This window comes from Carassius carassius, chromosome 24 (genome assembly GCF_963082965.1).
Source record: "Carassius carassius chromosome 24, fCarCar2.1, whole genome shotgun sequence".
Classification (NCBI taxonomy): domain Eukaryota; kingdom Metazoa; phylum Chordata; class Actinopteri; order Cypriniformes; family Cyprinidae; genus Carassius; species Carassius carassius.
Genome location: NC_081778.1, coordinates 20,918,113 through 20,934,858, shown reverse-complemented (window position 1 = coordinate 20,934,858; position 16,746 = coordinate 20,918,113). Strand labels below are relative to the sequence as shown.

Sequence of the window (16,746 nt, the reverse complement as noted above, 5' to 3'; positions counted from 1 at the left end):
TGTATGATTTTTATGGTTCGAATCAGTACTTCTGTGAAAGCGAGAAAATCGGACCTTTTGTACAAATAAGTTCACATGGTCAGGGTGACAGATACGCTTACTTCGGCATCATGACTTTTCTTTGTTTTACAGTTATCAACATCCTAGAAATGTTCATTTTTCTAGGTTAAATTTGATTTTCAATGTGGACTCTCAAATCCCCACTGTACATTTAAAAAGACTTGCTTTTATTTCCTGTATTTTTTATCTAAAGTCGGAGGAACAGCTCAGTATTCATGGACTGGTTTGAAGCCTGCTGTGATATCATTGATTCAGTTCCAGTCTGATAGGTTTGTGTTTGTAGTCTTATTTGTTCTTACCGGTATTCTGATCTGAGTCGCATTCTCTCTGTCTTATCTGCCCTCCTGTCTGATTGTTACTTCCTTTGTCTGTTTTGCCTGGCTGCCTGTCTGTGTCCTCCCCTTTTTTCTTTTTTTTTGGTCTCCTCATCACCCTCCCCTCTGCTCTGTCTCCCATTTTTGCTTCCTCCTTTTATGCCCTAAATTAGGAGAGAAGTGTTTGTTTCTTTTGATGTGTGAGTGCCAGTATCCCGCAGTACTGCACTGCAGGCAACAACTCACTTTTTCATTCTCTCTTCATGACACTCTCACTTTCAGCCTCTTCTGTTTGGTTTACTCGACTGTACGAGGATCCAGAACGGTCCCTTGGTGCAGTTGGTTGAAGGCTCATTTTTGTCGTCTGAAAAGCCTGTGGACTCCAGAAGTATTTCCATCTAAGTAACCGTTTTGCTCTTGACTGAGAGAGCAAGTGCGAGTCCAGTTCCTCATGTTCAAACAGAACATGCTTAAGAAACATTGATCCACCGATCTTAGACCTGTATGTCATTAGTTGTTTTCAAGAAACATGAAAGGAAGATTTCAAAGGAATAGTATATCCAAAAGTGAAAATTGTCATTACTTATCCACCCTCTTGTCATTCCAAACCTGAATTCCTTTTTTGTATCCATACAATCCCAATCAGTGGGGTCTAGTGTTTTTTAAAATGGAAACTCGTACAGGTTTGGAACAACAGGAGGAGAGTAAAGGAAGTCTATACTAGTCATCGTTATTGAACTATTTCCTTTCTGTTGTCCATGTCAAACCAAAATGGCTCTCACTTTTTTTTTTTTTGCGAAATGATATCATCAGTTTGAGGAACTGTAGGCTTCATGGATGTTGATTTGATTCTGCTGCCATCTTTTGGTCAAAATGAGATAGCATTTTTGAAAATGTCTTGATTGTAAACAGGGTCCTTTTTATTTTTCATTCTTTGCTTTTTCTAAACCCTTTGTCTTTTGTTTTGCAGCTGAACTGGAGTTTGTGCAGATCGTGATCATAATCGTCGTGATGACTGTGATGGTCGTGGTGGTCGTGTGCCTGCTCAACCATTACAAACTCACCACATGGTCGTTCCTGAGCCGCGCTAGTCAGGCACAGAGTCAGGATCTCTCTCTTCAGCCGGTAAGACCCTGCCACACTCTCTCTGCCTGCACTAATCACAGCAGCACCTTTGCTTAGACACTTGTACAACCTTCTGTAATGCCTGGACAGGGATAAAAAAAAAATATTTCATACGAAACGCACAAATCATGTTTTTATTTATATAGAAGCTTTCTAGAACCAAATGTGGCTTTACAGAACATGATGAGCAAATAGGAAACAGTATGATGAGCAATTAATTACAAGAAGCTGACAAATCAGAAGAAAAGAAATGGATATGGCATAAGAACAAATGTAAACGACATATAGCAAATGCAGAGTAGCATGAAAACAGGAAAACAAAATGATCAGAATATTTCTGTAAATCAGCAGCGGAATGAAAAATGAGTAAGGGAGCAGCAAAGCCCTTGTGGATCATCTAAATAAGCGAATCAGCACCTAAAATTATCTTAATAAGGGCTTAACAAATAGGTTATTATTATTTTATGTTTGTTTATGTGTGTGTGTGTGTGTGTGTGTGTGTGTGTGTGTGTGTGTATATATATGTATGTATATATATATATATATATATATGTATATATATGTATGTATATATATATATATATATATATATATATATATATATATATATATATATATATATGGTCAGCACCTAAAATGATCTTATATCTAATTATAAACATCACAGTTCCTTGATATGTTTCTGAGGGTGAGCCGTGAAACATCAATTTCTAATACTGAATAGATGAATTTTTCACCTGCTGTGTCATCTTTAAGCTTTCTTTGGTATATCTTATGCGGGTGCGCTTTTATCTTGGAAAAGAAGTAAACAGCAGGGCCTAAAAGTCTCTTGAGTGGGGTGTGTGTGTTTACTTCTGGAAAGGTCTTCTTTTTGTCTAATCCAAAATAACTTGCAGCAGTGCACTGAGCTGGTGAGAGGGAGCACTGCATGTGTGGGTGTCTCATCTCACCCCAGGGATGAATTTCGGAACATTTGCACAGTTTTTAACCAAGCAGACAGCATGAAATTAATCTTGCATAATTTATCTTACTTTAAAATACAGATCATTGTCGTGCCCTAAATGTTAGTGAACATACTGCGGAGTGCATGAGGTTTTAGTTGTTCATGCTGTGGGCGACTGCACAGAGAATTTTCATGGAAAACTGAATGCTGCATTAGGACACATTACATCTTACTGGATGCATTACATGTAATAAATGAAAACATTATATATATTACTCCTTTAGAAAGGCAGTATGTTTTGGAAGAAACACAATGGAGATGTCCCTCTGAGACCAGGGCTTGTTTATTATATTCAGCAGTTCTGTCTAGACGCCAGTCAAACTCAGACACGCGCAGCCCACTGCAGCACCCGGGAGAGACTGCTAAATGACTGAGACTTTTCATTTTCATTCATGAGGGAACGCGAGGGGGAGGGAGGCAAGCAGCGATGTCTGGGAGAATGTTGCTTACTGGTTTACTTTAGGTTTTTTCATTAGAATGGATATATGTAGCCACAGAGAATTTTTAGTTTAACAGATGGGCTCTGTCTGATTCTATTCTTTTATTTTGTTACTGTCCATTTTTATTATTATTTAATATTTATTTATTTATTTTTTACTATTAATATTATTTATTTACTTTTTTGTAATGTTATTTGGGTCAATGATTTTGGAACATTTTTAATCTTATCATAAAATGTTCATTCATGACAATGGGTGAACCATATTTAGACACTGGTTTTAAATGTTCCTCTTTAATAAATGATTAGTTGTTAACAAAAAAATATTGCAGAGTTATTACGTAAAATAATTTAGTATCAATATTATGTGATATTTATAGTAGACTGTGCTATCTTAAAATTCTAAACATTATATCTCTGTTTTTTTTTCTCCTTGTTTGTAGGAGGGTTCTCTGTGGCCATCAGATAATGGGCTGAGACATGGAGCATCTGAGGTAAGCTGAGTGTTTGTGTGTGTTTTCAGTCCTATACTCTAAGGACCTTGTTTCAAGGGTTGTTGTTCTCCTTGTGTAAATGGCATGTCTGCCTGTAACAAGCAGTGAAGTCTCCTCAAGTGTGTCGTCTTTGTGCCTGTGCCTCTCTCAGTGTAGGCGTATGTGAGGGAGGATAGTCTGTGATACTGTGTCTGTGAGTGATAGCACTATTATAAAATATAGTGTGTGGAGAGAATACATGCATATATATTCATTGTTTGTGTGTGGGGGGTTGCCTCTCTCACCGGGATGCAGCCTCTCAGCAGTTCATTAATCTCTCACTCTCCTCTGGCAGCGTCTAGACGGTCGTCTCAGAGGCCAGGCACTCAGGGTCTGTCTGTGTAAATTGCTTCCCATCAGCCCCAAACTCTCTAATGTTAACGTAGCCCCTGCAGTACTGAGGCTGATCTCATTGGCTAACTGATATGTAGATTACACTAGCATGAAGGATATTTGATCAGCTGCACATTAGCATACTAATGTCTGGACCGGGGACCATTTATGTTTGGAGCTCTGGTGAGTTTATATGGAAATGGAAGAGTCACTTTTTAGCTGTGTAGATGTGGGATGAGTAGAATACAGTTCTGTTCAACGAACACACTTTTGTCTGCTGAAAAAACAGGTTTATGTGGATGTTGTTCTAAGGCATCTAGTAGTCCTTTCTGGGCTTCTGGACTTGATCATACAGTGTCTTATATGTGGTGTAAGGCTGGGTGATATAGCTTAAAAATGTATCATTTTTGTTTGCTTTTTAAAAATGTTTATATAAAATTATTATTATGTAATCAATTATAAAATGTTATCAGATATATATATATATATATATATATATATATAGCTTAGAAGTATGTGTGTATAATTGGGTCTGTCAAATTTTCATATATTTCATACATTTTTATATATATTTTTTCATCATTGTCATAATTATTGTCAGATTATAAAATATAATCTTTTTAATTGTCTCTCCATAAGAATTTTTTTTTATTATTATATTTTATTTTTATTTTATGCACGAATAAGTGAGTAGTATTTAATTATTGATTGATTCATTGATTCATTCATTCATTCATTTTTTCAAGTGCCCCCATTATGCCATTTTTTAAGGTTCCTGATACTGTTTTGGGAGTCTCCTACAATGGGGTTACATGCGTGGAAAGTCAAATAACGCTTTCATTTTCTGGAATATGCACTTAATTTCCAAATATGCACTTAATATCACCTAATTTTCCAACAATTCTCAAATGATTCATTCAAAGCAGTTAAATTCATTCACTCTAAACCCCTCCTTTCCGTGAGCCTACTCTGCTCTGATTGGTCAGATGACCCAGTCTTTTGTGATTGGTCTTCTGTGTACAGCACGTGTCGGAAACAATATGCCCATTACCATAGTGCCATATTTTGAACGCTAAATAGAAAATATAAACGTCTATTATTTATCATACTTGCAGGTTGTGATTCAGTGGAGCCAGCTGGTCCAAATAATAAAGAACTTTGCAAATAATTACATTCACATACAGCTACATTACACACTGCATGAAAGGGTGTATTCAAAAATCGTATAATAGGGGCACTTTAAACATGTAAAATCCCACACATTAAATTGAGGGATGTTGCAAATAAATCATTAAACACAATCATGTTTTCCTTGGAATGGACAGCTATGAAAAACAGAAAACTGCCGTAATGTTTTATATCCACCAATAATACTGAATGTATTAAGCTATACCCAAGTTATCAAAGATCTAGGCTGGTAACTGTAAAGTTGTGGGTTCAAACCCTACAAGGGACAACCCTGCAAGGAACTATCACCATTGTGGCATTGAGTTTTGCATACCAGCATTTCATGGCTCTTTATTGGATCCTTTAGGTAAGATGACATGTTCTCATTTTATCTCTCTTCTCCTCTGAAGGTGGTGTATGCTCCTCAGCCAAGGGACCGCTTCACCGCACCCACTTTCATGCAGCACAACCGCTTCAGACGTTTCCAGCCTACATACCCATACCTGCAGCATGAGATCGATCTGCCGCCCACCATCTCGCTGTCGGACGGAGAGGAGCCACCACCGTACCAGGGTCCCTGCACACTGCAGCTTAGAGACCCCGAACAGCAGCTCGAGCTTAACCGAGAGTCGGTACGTGCCCCGCCTAACCGGACCATCTTTGACAGCGACCTCATTGACATGCACAGTTCAGGAGGTGGCGGTGGGCCGCGGCCTCCCAGTAGCAACTCTGGGATCAGCGCAGCCAGCTCCAGTACCCATGGACGCATGGAGGGCCCTCCGCCCGCTTACAGTCAAGTAATTGGGCAGCAGTCGGGCGTCGTACTTCACCTCCACCAGCACAGCAATAACCCGCCCATCCCCGTCACTGTGCAGACTCCACCCAGGGGCCGGACAGATTTAAACAGCCCAGAGAGCACAATAGCACTGAGCAATGGCCAACAAAGGGAGGAGCTAGTGTGAGGGGGTGGGGCTAGCACACGTTTGGGCAATTGCGATCACTTTCCACCCATAAAGGGAACAGGTTCTCCCTCTTGACACTCCCGTGCACAACAGAGCTTGATGTTTTCGCGAAGAAAGATAAACCATTTGTTTTTTTTGTTTTTAAATAACAATATGGAACTGAGCTTATGAAAGAAAACATTGCATTTGTTTTCTAAGACCAGCTGCATTAAAACTGGGGTTTATGCACTGCCTGGAGTCTCCCACCTTTATTGCTCTGTATTACTTCTGTATAGCCGACAAATTTAGAGAAATTTATTCACGCACAAGACAGGCTTTTTGTTGTTGTTGTTCTTGTTGGTTTTATTGTATTCCTCTTGAATGTTCCCCTCCTGCCCTCCAACCCACACGAGATATACTAGCTGTGTGGATTTTTTTTTCTTTTATTATTTAAAGACCGAGATCTGTGCAGCATGAACAAAACAAATGCGAAAAAGGGTTCAAATCCAAATCCTAGTGCCAAGGTTTTTGCAGAAGGTGTCATGGGGCGTTGACTGTCTTAAAAGACTTGTTATACATTTAAACAAAACCCTTTTCTGAACTTTGCACTATTGTTGATGTTAATCTGAGAAATCTGGGAATGGGGTAGTGGGGAGGAGGGGTGATATATGTGTTTACTGTTTGTACTGTCGTTTTCGTGTAGCTCCGATCATATGCTTCAGTGCGAGCTTTCTACCGGAGGGATGTGATCTTGTCTGTCTTCAGCACAAGAAAAATCTCAGATCCAGCCTAAAATAACCTTGATCTAAAAGAGGCACAGAATACAGAGAGTCTGCTCTACTCTCATCTATCCTCACCACTGACACTTTCAGCCGCTTTCACAGACTCCAGCTGATCTGAGGTCAGTTGGCTGCTGGCACGTTTGACATTTTGCCTAAAAAATCCTCACTTCATTAAGAGATCTGAACAGGTTTGACGTGTGCTTTTTCTAAGAAGTTCTCCAACCTTATTCTCATCATTTACTTTTTTTAATTATTATTTTTAATATTCTATATTGATTTTTAAATGTGTATATAAAGGGAGAAACAATAAGACATTAATAATGTTATTTTCTTAAAGACATTAGCAAGAAACTATTATATTATCTTATATATATATATTTTATTATGGGTTTTAACTGATTTTTTTCCTCATTGGAGTCGGTCAAAAAAAATCATGATTTTAAGTTTACCATTTCATGCCTTTTTGCACTTTTGTTTTTGAGTCAAAACTGATCACCCGAATGATCCTTTAAAATAATCCAGGTCTGTATTTTTTATTTTATTTTTTTGACATAACCCATCAGTCACTTTTTGGTCACAGTTTCCACCTCCACCTTACAGCTGATACCAGAACATAGACATTCATTGGCTAAATCTTCTAATCAAAATGCCAGTGTGTTTAAAGGATTTTAAAACTCCATGTTTTGCATGTTGTATAATCTAGTCCCCGACAAGAATTAATCAGGTTTAAAATGTGGTTAAGTCAAGGGCTAATGTGATGGGCATTTTTGAAAATACCTATTTTTACCCAGCAATCTTCTGTCCTGTTGCCTTTGCTTTCATTCTGACACCGGCCAGAGTGAACCTGACCCTGACACCAGCTCATGCCCAGCACGCACCAGTCCTGAAAACTGAACTCTCTTCCTGTCCATGTGTTCCTCTTATTTGCCACGTAGACATACAGTCAGGAAATCTAAGATCCGTACACTTCAGAGCGGCTCTCTGCATTCAGTTTAAGCTTGGGTGTACAGTAGTTGATCACAATTGTTTAGGCCCAGATATAGGATGTTGCTCTTGAATCTGGTCCGGAGGTAGAGAGATAATTTAGAAGAAAGCCCAAAGACTCTCACCAGTTAGTGCACACACATCCCTTTAATAAGGAGACTGAAGGCTGAGCCCCTGTTTTTAGTCGCCACTGAATCCGTCAATGACAGATGGTCATGTGAAAGGGCCATGAATTTTTTTTTATGCTTTTAAGTTTAGATTTGTTCACTGGGGATTATGGTCAAAAAAAGTTTTCAAAAGCAACACACTCACCTTTATAAGCTACTCTATTTGTACTCGGAATGTTAGAGTCAGCCAATCAAAATGTGTTTGAATGCTTTTATTTCATGTCTGTGTTAGGTGGCTTTATTTGTATTTTTTTCTCTACTTTTTTTTTTTTTCTTAATGGACTGAAATTATGCCATCTTAGACATATGTGCTCCATACCAGACTAAACACATACTCTCCTCTTCTATATTTAGAATAGTAGAACCAAAACTACTGGACTTAATTTGGAATTTTTTAATTCTAGCTGTTTCAACCTCTGGCAAAAATGTTGGAATAACCACACTTAGAGGATATTTTCACAGATCTTTTTCTTTTTTAATGTATTTATTTTTACTTCATTTTTACTACATTCTGGTTTCGTGAAACATGAACTCAAACAAATGAATGATGACCTGAATTCTTTGAGGCGCTTGCTTTACTAATTAAACACAATATTCTCCATTAAACTGTTTCCAACTTTCATGAGCAAATGGAATAAAATAAAATAAAATCTACCATGCTTTTTCAGTCAGGCTGAGATCTGAAATGTTTGTTGAAATGTGAGTTATGTCTTTCCTATAAAAAATAAAACTTATTTCTGATTGTTTCACAAAGACAGAATATTAAAATATTATTAAACAAGAACATTGAAAAAAATAACATATGCTATCATTTTTGCCAGGGATTGTAGGCAAAATTTTAGAATTCTAGAATCCTAGCTGATTTCTATCTGATTTAGAATGTAAGAACTCTTATAATTTTTTAATTATAATTCTAGAATGCAATCACTTTTATAACTCTAGATTCCTTTTAAAATGGCTAAAATTGGAATTCAAGAATTCCAACAGCTCAGCTTGATGTAGAATAGTAGAGTACCTTGAATGGTGTAGATGCTCTTGTCTTTCAAGCACAAACTTTAAAAACACACAACTTCAGAAAACCATATTGCAGAGCCTCAGATGAGATGTTTCTCTCAGATTAACCAAGACTACAAAGAACGCGAGCACAATGTCACTGCATTCAGAACTGTATTGTATTTAAGAGTTTGTTTTACCTTCGTTACCTTTCAGTCTGTTCTTTTCACTGGCAGTTTTCAATGCTTTCATTAGTTTGCTGCTCGCACCATTGCTGCTGCTGCTGTTATGCTGCTTCTCTTCTTCTGCACTTTTTGTTTTGACTGTCTGTCAATCCTCCTTCCTTGCACCATCCTGGTTAAATGTTCACCACAATTTGTTTAGTCTCAAAGGAAGAGCTTTCTGGCGTTTCCTACTGTCCAAGGTGTTTGCATGTTACTCGAGCTGAATCTGTGCCTATCGATCGTGTTGTTTTTTTTGAGCGACGTAGGAACCCACTTGCACTCTAAAAGTTCCCACCTTAGCTGTGCCTCACTTCCAATGGTGCTTTCTTCTGTGTAATGTTTTTTTTTTTTTTTTTTTTTTTTGTAAGGTGCTGTAAATAAAGTTAGTCTGTATGCACATATCCTATCCAATGGGTAGAAACCACAAAAAAGACATTGTTAATAATGTAACAATTTATAACCGATATAAAGATTTTAACACGGTGGTAACAGATTTGTAAATGCCTAAAGTTCAAATGTGCTTCTTTTTTTAATTATTTTTATTATTATAATTATTATTATGGTAAACAAGGAAATTCCTTAACAGAAGGATGCTTAATTATGAAAATACTGAACTTACAGAGCATTTCATAGAGTTTTATTGAGTAACATAAAGAATGAAATGCTGTTCTGGATTAGGATATTTCTTTAAACACTGCCCCAATAACAAAAGGCACAGATATACACACATGCACACAAAGGAATTTATTCAACTAGTTTTTAATCAGAAAACTATGAAAACCATGGTTTCTACCATCACAATTCAGATATTTTTTTCTCACAATTCTGTGAAAAAAAAAAGTCTGAATTGTTAATGCACAATTGCCAGAAAAAAAGGATTATGAGATAAAGTGTCAGTTTTTGTCTGCCATTCTTTTTTTATTATTCTTCCTTGATGAAAAATAAATATGTAAGATAACAATTCTAATTTTTTTTTTTTTCTTAAACGGCAAGGTATTCGGAGCTTTTATTCTGCAATTCCTTTTTTTTTTTTTTTGAATTGTGAGCAAACAAATATCCCGTGGTGGAAACAGGCTTCTGTGGAAAACCATTTTGACTTTAACTAGTTATAAATTGGAATCCAGTGTATGGAAACATGGAATATGTAGTTACCAGTACCAGACTCCCACTCACAGGAAAAAATAAATTAATTTTGCAGCATCGCAATATGACAGTCTTGCTTAAAACAAGTGTTCATTTTAATCCCAACATATACATGACTTTTCATGCCACCCTGTGTTGTGCTTCCTGTCTTTGCAAGTTTAATAATGAACCAAATGAGAGATGTAGTTTTAACATTCTTATTTTTGTTATATACTGTATTTCAGACATTCTTATGTATGTGATGTATAGGAGCAAAAATTATTTTAAATTGCAGATATTTATGTGCTGGTGCTCCACTGTACAGTAGCTTGTATTCGCATGTCTATAGATATATACCTGAAGATAATGTACATAGCGATGCCATTTTGACTACAAGCACCTGACTAACAGCAGTTGTGACATTTTGAGCAATGTACCGAGATGCTTTCGAAGCTTTTCTTTCTTGCACAAGCACAGAGAACTAACAAAACTGTAAAGGTTTAGACTAGTGTCTGAAAACAGACATTCAGCATTAGAAAGCAACAATATCAGACATTTTACACTCTACATTTCCCCCGGCTTTTGTTACTCCGTATGTTCATGTGTGTGGACATTTTATATACATGCACATGTACGTATTTTTTATTTAAATCAACGTGGTGTAATAAGTTTTAAACATAAGGTCTGTTACTGTAATACTTTTTTTTTTTTTCAGAAAAAGTAATCAAAACATGTTGCTCTAATCACTGTTATAGTCAAACTTTTATGCTTGTACTTCTGCTGTTGTCCAACTGCAGTTAACTAATAAACTAAAAGTACCAGTTGCTGATGTGTCTAATACTTCGATACAGTTTTACTCTCCCCACTGAGTTTTAAACAGTCCAGATACTCCATAAACAGTCCAATTCAAGACATTGTAAAGTCTAGATGACCAGGCAATATGCACAAGAACTCAAATAACAAATGCATACATTAAAAAAAAAAACAAGTAGAAATACTTAAAACAGTTTAAGTAAAATACATTCACACAAACACAATTAACATGATTTTGGCTTAATATAATTCTAGTTTTATTGCTAGTTCAAGTTTGCTTCTCTCCAAAACACTCAACTTGCAGATTTAAGTGCATGGAAACCATTTCGACATGATGATGGTTCTTGTGTGTGAGCATTCTTTAAAGGGATAGTTCACCCAAAAATGAAAATTCTGTCATTTATTCAACCTCATGTCATTTTAAACCTGTATGAACACAAAATACTTTTTTCAGTCAATAGGGTCCAAAGTTGATTTGGACTTGACTGACTTGCATTTTATGGCCAAAAAATGGCCAAATTTTGTTTTTTTTTTGCAGGAGAAGGTTAATCATTTTCAGCTGAACTATCCCTTTAAGTCAACACCAAATACCTGGTGACACCAATTATTGATTGTCTGAAACATTCCACACTAGGCTTCTGAGTTTTTAGTGACATTTCTCTTCCCAATGCCATGCAGCCTAGTCGGCTTTCTTACGAAAAGTAATTTTGTCTTTCGTCTCCTGCAGTTTCTCAGAAAACTTGTCTTTTCTCTCAGAAAACCTCTCTTTCGTCTCCTCCATTTTTCCAGTCAGTCGTTCCCTGGTCTCCCCCATTTTGTCTTGAAGGTACTCTTTGACAGGCGGAGGGGTGGAGAGTTGTCCATGTTTGCGGAGGTACTGTACAGACAGGGAGGTGCCTCCCAGTGTAACCGTGTACCGTGCAGGAGTAGCGAGCTGTGATAGACAAAGTGATTAAATAACGCACATATAGATTTTAAATCCATATCAAATAATCTTAGGTTTTGTTTATATACCTTATACATTGCATAGGCGGTGAGTGCATAACCACCCTGGGAATCCCGCAAAATTCCCACCATCCAATCCGGTAAACCAATGAACTCCAAAAACGGGACCAGATTCACCCCTCTGTGGAGTACGCAGAACATTAACATGTCACTCACGTACCTTTACAAGAGCGAGACGATTCGCTTTTTTAACCTTCAAGTGCTGTTTGTATAGAAGTAGCTGACACTGCTAAAGCTCGTCTGACCTGCTGAAGCTCAGACGGACTTTAACTGCTAAAAGTCAACCTCCCTGCCAGCCTCACTTAATCCCAATACGCTTGATCTGTAAGGCTTGGTCTCTGAAGCACCTCAATTCATGTAGTTTACTGAATTCAAACATTTAAAGCCTGTTATGTACCTTGCATGATGATGCACAAACTTTTTACATCATATTCATAAAACTACATAAACTTTATAATGCACAATATATTGGTTATCAGATAATTCATTTCAACATTTACATTACAGCTGTCGTCATCTAACATTCACTTAATCTTTAAAAGCACTACTAATTTAATAACAGTTAAATGTAATCTTTAGCAAATGGATATTCACTTTTCATACTGTACATTTTTATACTGTGATGTCTATATTCAGCTGCAACTTTTAAAATGACTGATTTTAGCTTTGTGTTTTATTTTTTAATGAAGAAAATAGTGTATAATTTTAATATCGGCTGTTTATCGACAGAATTTATCAGCAGAGTTATCCCTAATTAAATGAAGAAATGTGTCTTTTTAAGGTCCATGCTTACAAAAGGCCATCTTTGTAAAACATTTAGACCCAAGAATAATAATTAATAAAAAACAAAAATAAATATATAAATAATCCAAAATATTTACAGGACTGAAAAGAATTATAAAAAAATCAGAACAAGAACTGACAAGCTGGATAAGTCGAAACAGAGACAGTACATTTTAAAATAGAACTTCTCACTCGTCAATGTTTTTTTGTTAAAGAGTGCATTACTCATGTTCACTTACTTCATTGCAGCATAATAAAAGCTCCCAAACCAAACAGTGGACGTGACGATGTGCACAGGCACCATGACTTTACCATACTGTTTAAACGTCTTTTTAAATCTCTGAAAGAGCCCAATAGACTTGTCCTGCAGAGGGTCGACATCACCCTTATTCTGAGGGGCAGATGCCGAATCTGCCTTATAAAGACCCTCAGTCCCAGCTAGACTCTGCCGAGGGTTTAATGGCGTTTCTTCCTCTGTGGACGTTTTGAGGCCCTCCTTCGTCTTGATGACATTAGTGCATCTGAAGTAGCGTGAGGTCTGGACGGTCACAGGAAGCTCCCCCTTATCCCAGGTGTGACCAAGGTATGCGGAGCGCGGCAGGACAACACGCCGCACCGTGACTGGAGCCCACATCCTCTGCATCACCTCCTCCCCCTACAGAGCGCCACCTACTGGACCTGGACAACCCAAAGAGGTTAGTGTCAAACATCAGTTACACCCAAATTATGAACATCTTGCTGATTAGTCTGAAAAATACAATTTTTTTTTTTATTTCACTTCAAATTAAATAATTTTACATACAAATGCTTATATACACATATACATATACACATATATACATATACACATATATACATATACACATATATACATATATACACACATATATACATATATACATACATAATATACACATATACATACATACATATATACATAAACAACATGCATACATACGTACATATACATACATATATATACATTTACATACATATATATATATATATACACACACATATATATATATATACACACACACACACACACACACACAAACATGCATATACATACACATACACACTACCGCTTGGGATCAGTAAGGCTTGTAATGTTTTTTAAAGAAGTCTCATGCTCATCAAGGCTGTGTATATTTAATCAAAAATACAGAATTTTACAGATATCTTGCAAAATGGTATTTTAATATAAAATAATGGTTTCTATTTTAATATCCTTTAAAATATAATTCATTTCTGTAATGCCAAGATGAATATCCATCTAGAGTTGCACAGTCAATCGAATTTCTAATCGCGATTACGATTATGGATGCGACGATTACATAATTTTAAATGCCCACTTGCATTATTCTGTCTGCTTAAGAGGTGTTTGCAGAGGGGTTTAACAAACTCAAACACACTGGATAAATGACATTTTGTCTAACTGATAGTCGTTGTCACTCTGTGCGCATGATAGATATGTTAAACGCCAAACATGTCAAAAGTGGAACAAAATAGCAGTATTTATATGAACTGCGCGTCACACAGACCTTTTATCCACTCACCTCAAAAGAAAACTGTGTAGCGTGAGTTTAGAGCACATGTATTTATTACAGTGACCTGACGCAATCATGCACTAATGCGATTACATTATTTTGTTAATTATGCTATCAGTTGATGTGGATTTGTAATTGAATGTCTTTAGGCTACTGTTTTTCAATACAAACACCACAGAATCCATATAGTTAGGCTAATTTTTACCATGGTAATGAAGTGCTGTATTATGACCTAACAAATGTATGAAAGATGAGGCTGTTACAGATTTCACAATGGTACTGTTTTGCTTAATAAAAATAAATGTACATCTGCATCCCAACTCATGCTCCTGCTACTCTGAACTCAAGCTGCTGTTCTAGTGTGCATGTCTATGAAATTATTACATGTTCGGTGCTTCCAAATCAGGTGCTGGTGCCACTGCTCTCAAAAGTTAGTCTGGAGCCCTGATTATATAAATTGTACTGTAAAATGTTACCGTCATTTGAAATTTAATCTGTTTATTTGTAAATTAAATATATATTTGGTAAACATTTTTTTCTTTTTTGTTTCGTATAATTTTACCTTTTTTGGTTTAAAGAAGAAACCAAACCAATATATAGTTGAGCTTTGAGGCTCAATGCTTTAGAAAAGCAATAAAAGTTCAGGAAGAGTGTTTTCAGCACTGTGCTGCCAAATATTTTTTGGGAAACTGCAATATTTTTTCAGGATTCTTTAATGAATAAAAAGTTAAAAAGAACAGCATAAATTCAAAATATAACTCTTTTCTAACAATATAAATCTTTGCTAACACTTCTTGTCAATTTTAACACATCCTTGCTTAATAAAAGTTTTAATTTCTTTCAGAAAATAAAAAGAATAAAAATGTACTGACCCCAAACTTTTGAACTGTAATTTATATTGTTAGAAAATATTTCGGTTTTAAATAAATAAATAAAAAAGTTCTGATCCCAAACTTTTGACCACTGGTGTGTGTGTGTGTGTGTGTATATATATACACACTTCTTTTTTTTCTTTTTGTACAAGCTAAACAATGAAGTAAAAGCAGCCAATTAGTGCCAAGGATACGTGGGAATTCTTTCAAGTTCAAGCTGTAAAGTGTTCAAAGTGTAGTTACTTTGATGAAGATAAAAGCTATGTTATTTAGCATTATTAAAAATAGAAAATAAAAGTGGGGGGGGGGGGGGTCTGCTTTAAGTTATAAAAAAATTAAAGTTACCTTAATATAATTATTGTTAGATAGACATTAAAAATCATTCAAAAGTCACAGGTTGAGCATGATAAACTCATGCCATTGGTCAGGTTAGATGAGGCTTCAGGATCTTTGTCATCCACCAGACTGATCAGGTTAAAGACAAAGTACTGCAATTTCAGAGATTATTTAGGTAAATTTTAACCAGTCAGCTAAATTTGACTATTTATCTGTTTATAATTTTTTTAGTGTTGAGAACATTCCCTTAACATTTCTTCAATTTTGACATCTTTCTCAATTCCTAAGAAAAAGACCAACCATCTTAGCTGAAAAACTAAATTCTCGGCGCTTTGGTTAGTTACATGAATACAGAGATCTGTTCAGTCACAAGAGTTTCAACACATTTAATCCACCAGACGTTCGGGGCTAAATTCCTGACATGTTATATTTATGGAGAAACATCAGTTTGCTCCCAACTTTACGTTGATCTTCTATGTATGACACTGGGGTTGCTTTAGAGGACAGACAGACAGAATTAAAATCACTAACGTCAAAGCTCAAGTTAACAAGACCCTGAACTTCAATAAACTCTGCCAGAACCAGAACAGCTAAAACAACACCAATTGTATCAGCTGGTAGAAACAGTTAGAAATAGTTTGTTAGAAACAGCGTGGAAACTTACATTCACCTCTCGAAGGTCTGCTGTGGGTTTAAGGAGAGTCCTCGCAGCGCTCTGTACTTCAGCAGAGCAGACACATGTCATGTGCACGCACGTTCACTCCACATGGAGCGGCTGCGCGTGGCATTATGGGAAGTGTAGTCTTTTGGAGGTCGGTTACGAGCAGTCAGTTTAGGTTCAAGAACTTTTATCCACCCACCTTTTTCCAACTTTTGTAGTTGTTATTATTTTGCATGTATTTTTTTAATCTATTTTTGCTTTTTTGGGTGAGTTGTTATTAAATAAAGCATGAAAAATATAACAATACAAAAGAAAATTAATTAAAATATATATTTTATTGTATTTATTATTATTATTTTTATCCTATTTTACTCTATCCTAAATTTCCTTTGGATTTTATTCTTTCTTTCTTTTTATTCTTTTTAATATTATATAATAATAAACTTCAATTTAACGTTCAACTGGAAATTATGCGTAAGTCTGCAGTTATGTGTGTCTCCACTAGATGGAGGTAAAATGGGGAAACGTGGATTGTACTG

General features: G+C 36.2%; 2 protein-coding genes across 3 annotated transcripts in view; one reads left to right on the top strand and one right to left on the bottom strand.

The window, feature by feature from the left end:
- Positions 1-6,169, top strand: part of LOC132103144 (low-density lipoprotein receptor class A domain-containing protein 4-like) — a 52,489-nt gene extending 46,320 nt beyond the window's left edge. For both annotated transcript variants that reach the window (XM_059507989.1, XM_059507990.1), the window contains 3 exons: positions 1,345-1,499; positions 3,385-3,435; positions 5,385-6,169. In XM_059507989.1, coding sequence (XP_059363972.1) covers positions 1,345-1,499; positions 3,385-3,435; positions 5,385-5,936 — 758 coding nt within the window. In that variant the 3' untranslated portion in view covers positions 5,937-6,169. The remainder of the gene's footprint in view (positions 1-1,344; positions 1,500-3,384; positions 3,436-5,384) is intronic.
- A 4,899-nt stretch (positions 6,170-11,068) lies between these two features.
- Positions 11,069-16,345, bottom strand: LOC132103663 (uncharacterized protein C18orf19 homolog B-like). The gene is made up of 4 exons (XM_059508762.1): positions 16,211-16,345; positions 13,028-13,466; positions 12,015-12,126; positions 11,069-11,934 (listed from the first exon to the last, which is right to left on the bottom strand). The coding sequence occupies exons 2-4, from the start codon at positions 13,429-13,431 to the stop codon at positions 11,680-11,682; spliced, it is 771 nt and encodes a 256-aa protein (XP_059364745.1). The 5' UTR covers positions 13,432-13,466; positions 16,211-16,345; the 3' UTR covers positions 11,069-11,679.
- Between the last annotated feature and the right edge of the window lie 401 nt (positions 16,346-16,746).

What these genes read in the sequence shown, in the direction of transcription:
- LOC132103663 (XM_059508762.1), bottom strand. Translation starts at nt 13,431, where the DNA reads ATGCAGAGGATGTGGGCTCCAGTCACGGTGCGGCGTGTTGTCCTGCCG. An exon ending in TTTTATTATGCTGCAATGAA is followed by an intron (nt 12,127 to 13,027) that starts GTAAGTGAACAT and finishes CGTACTCCACAG; the next exon opens with AGGGGTGAATCTGGTCCCGT. An exon ending in CCGCCTATGCAATGTATAAG is followed by an intron (nt 11,935 to 12,014) that starts GTATATAAACAA and finishes TGTCTATCACAG; the next exon opens with CTCGCTACTCCTGCACGGTA.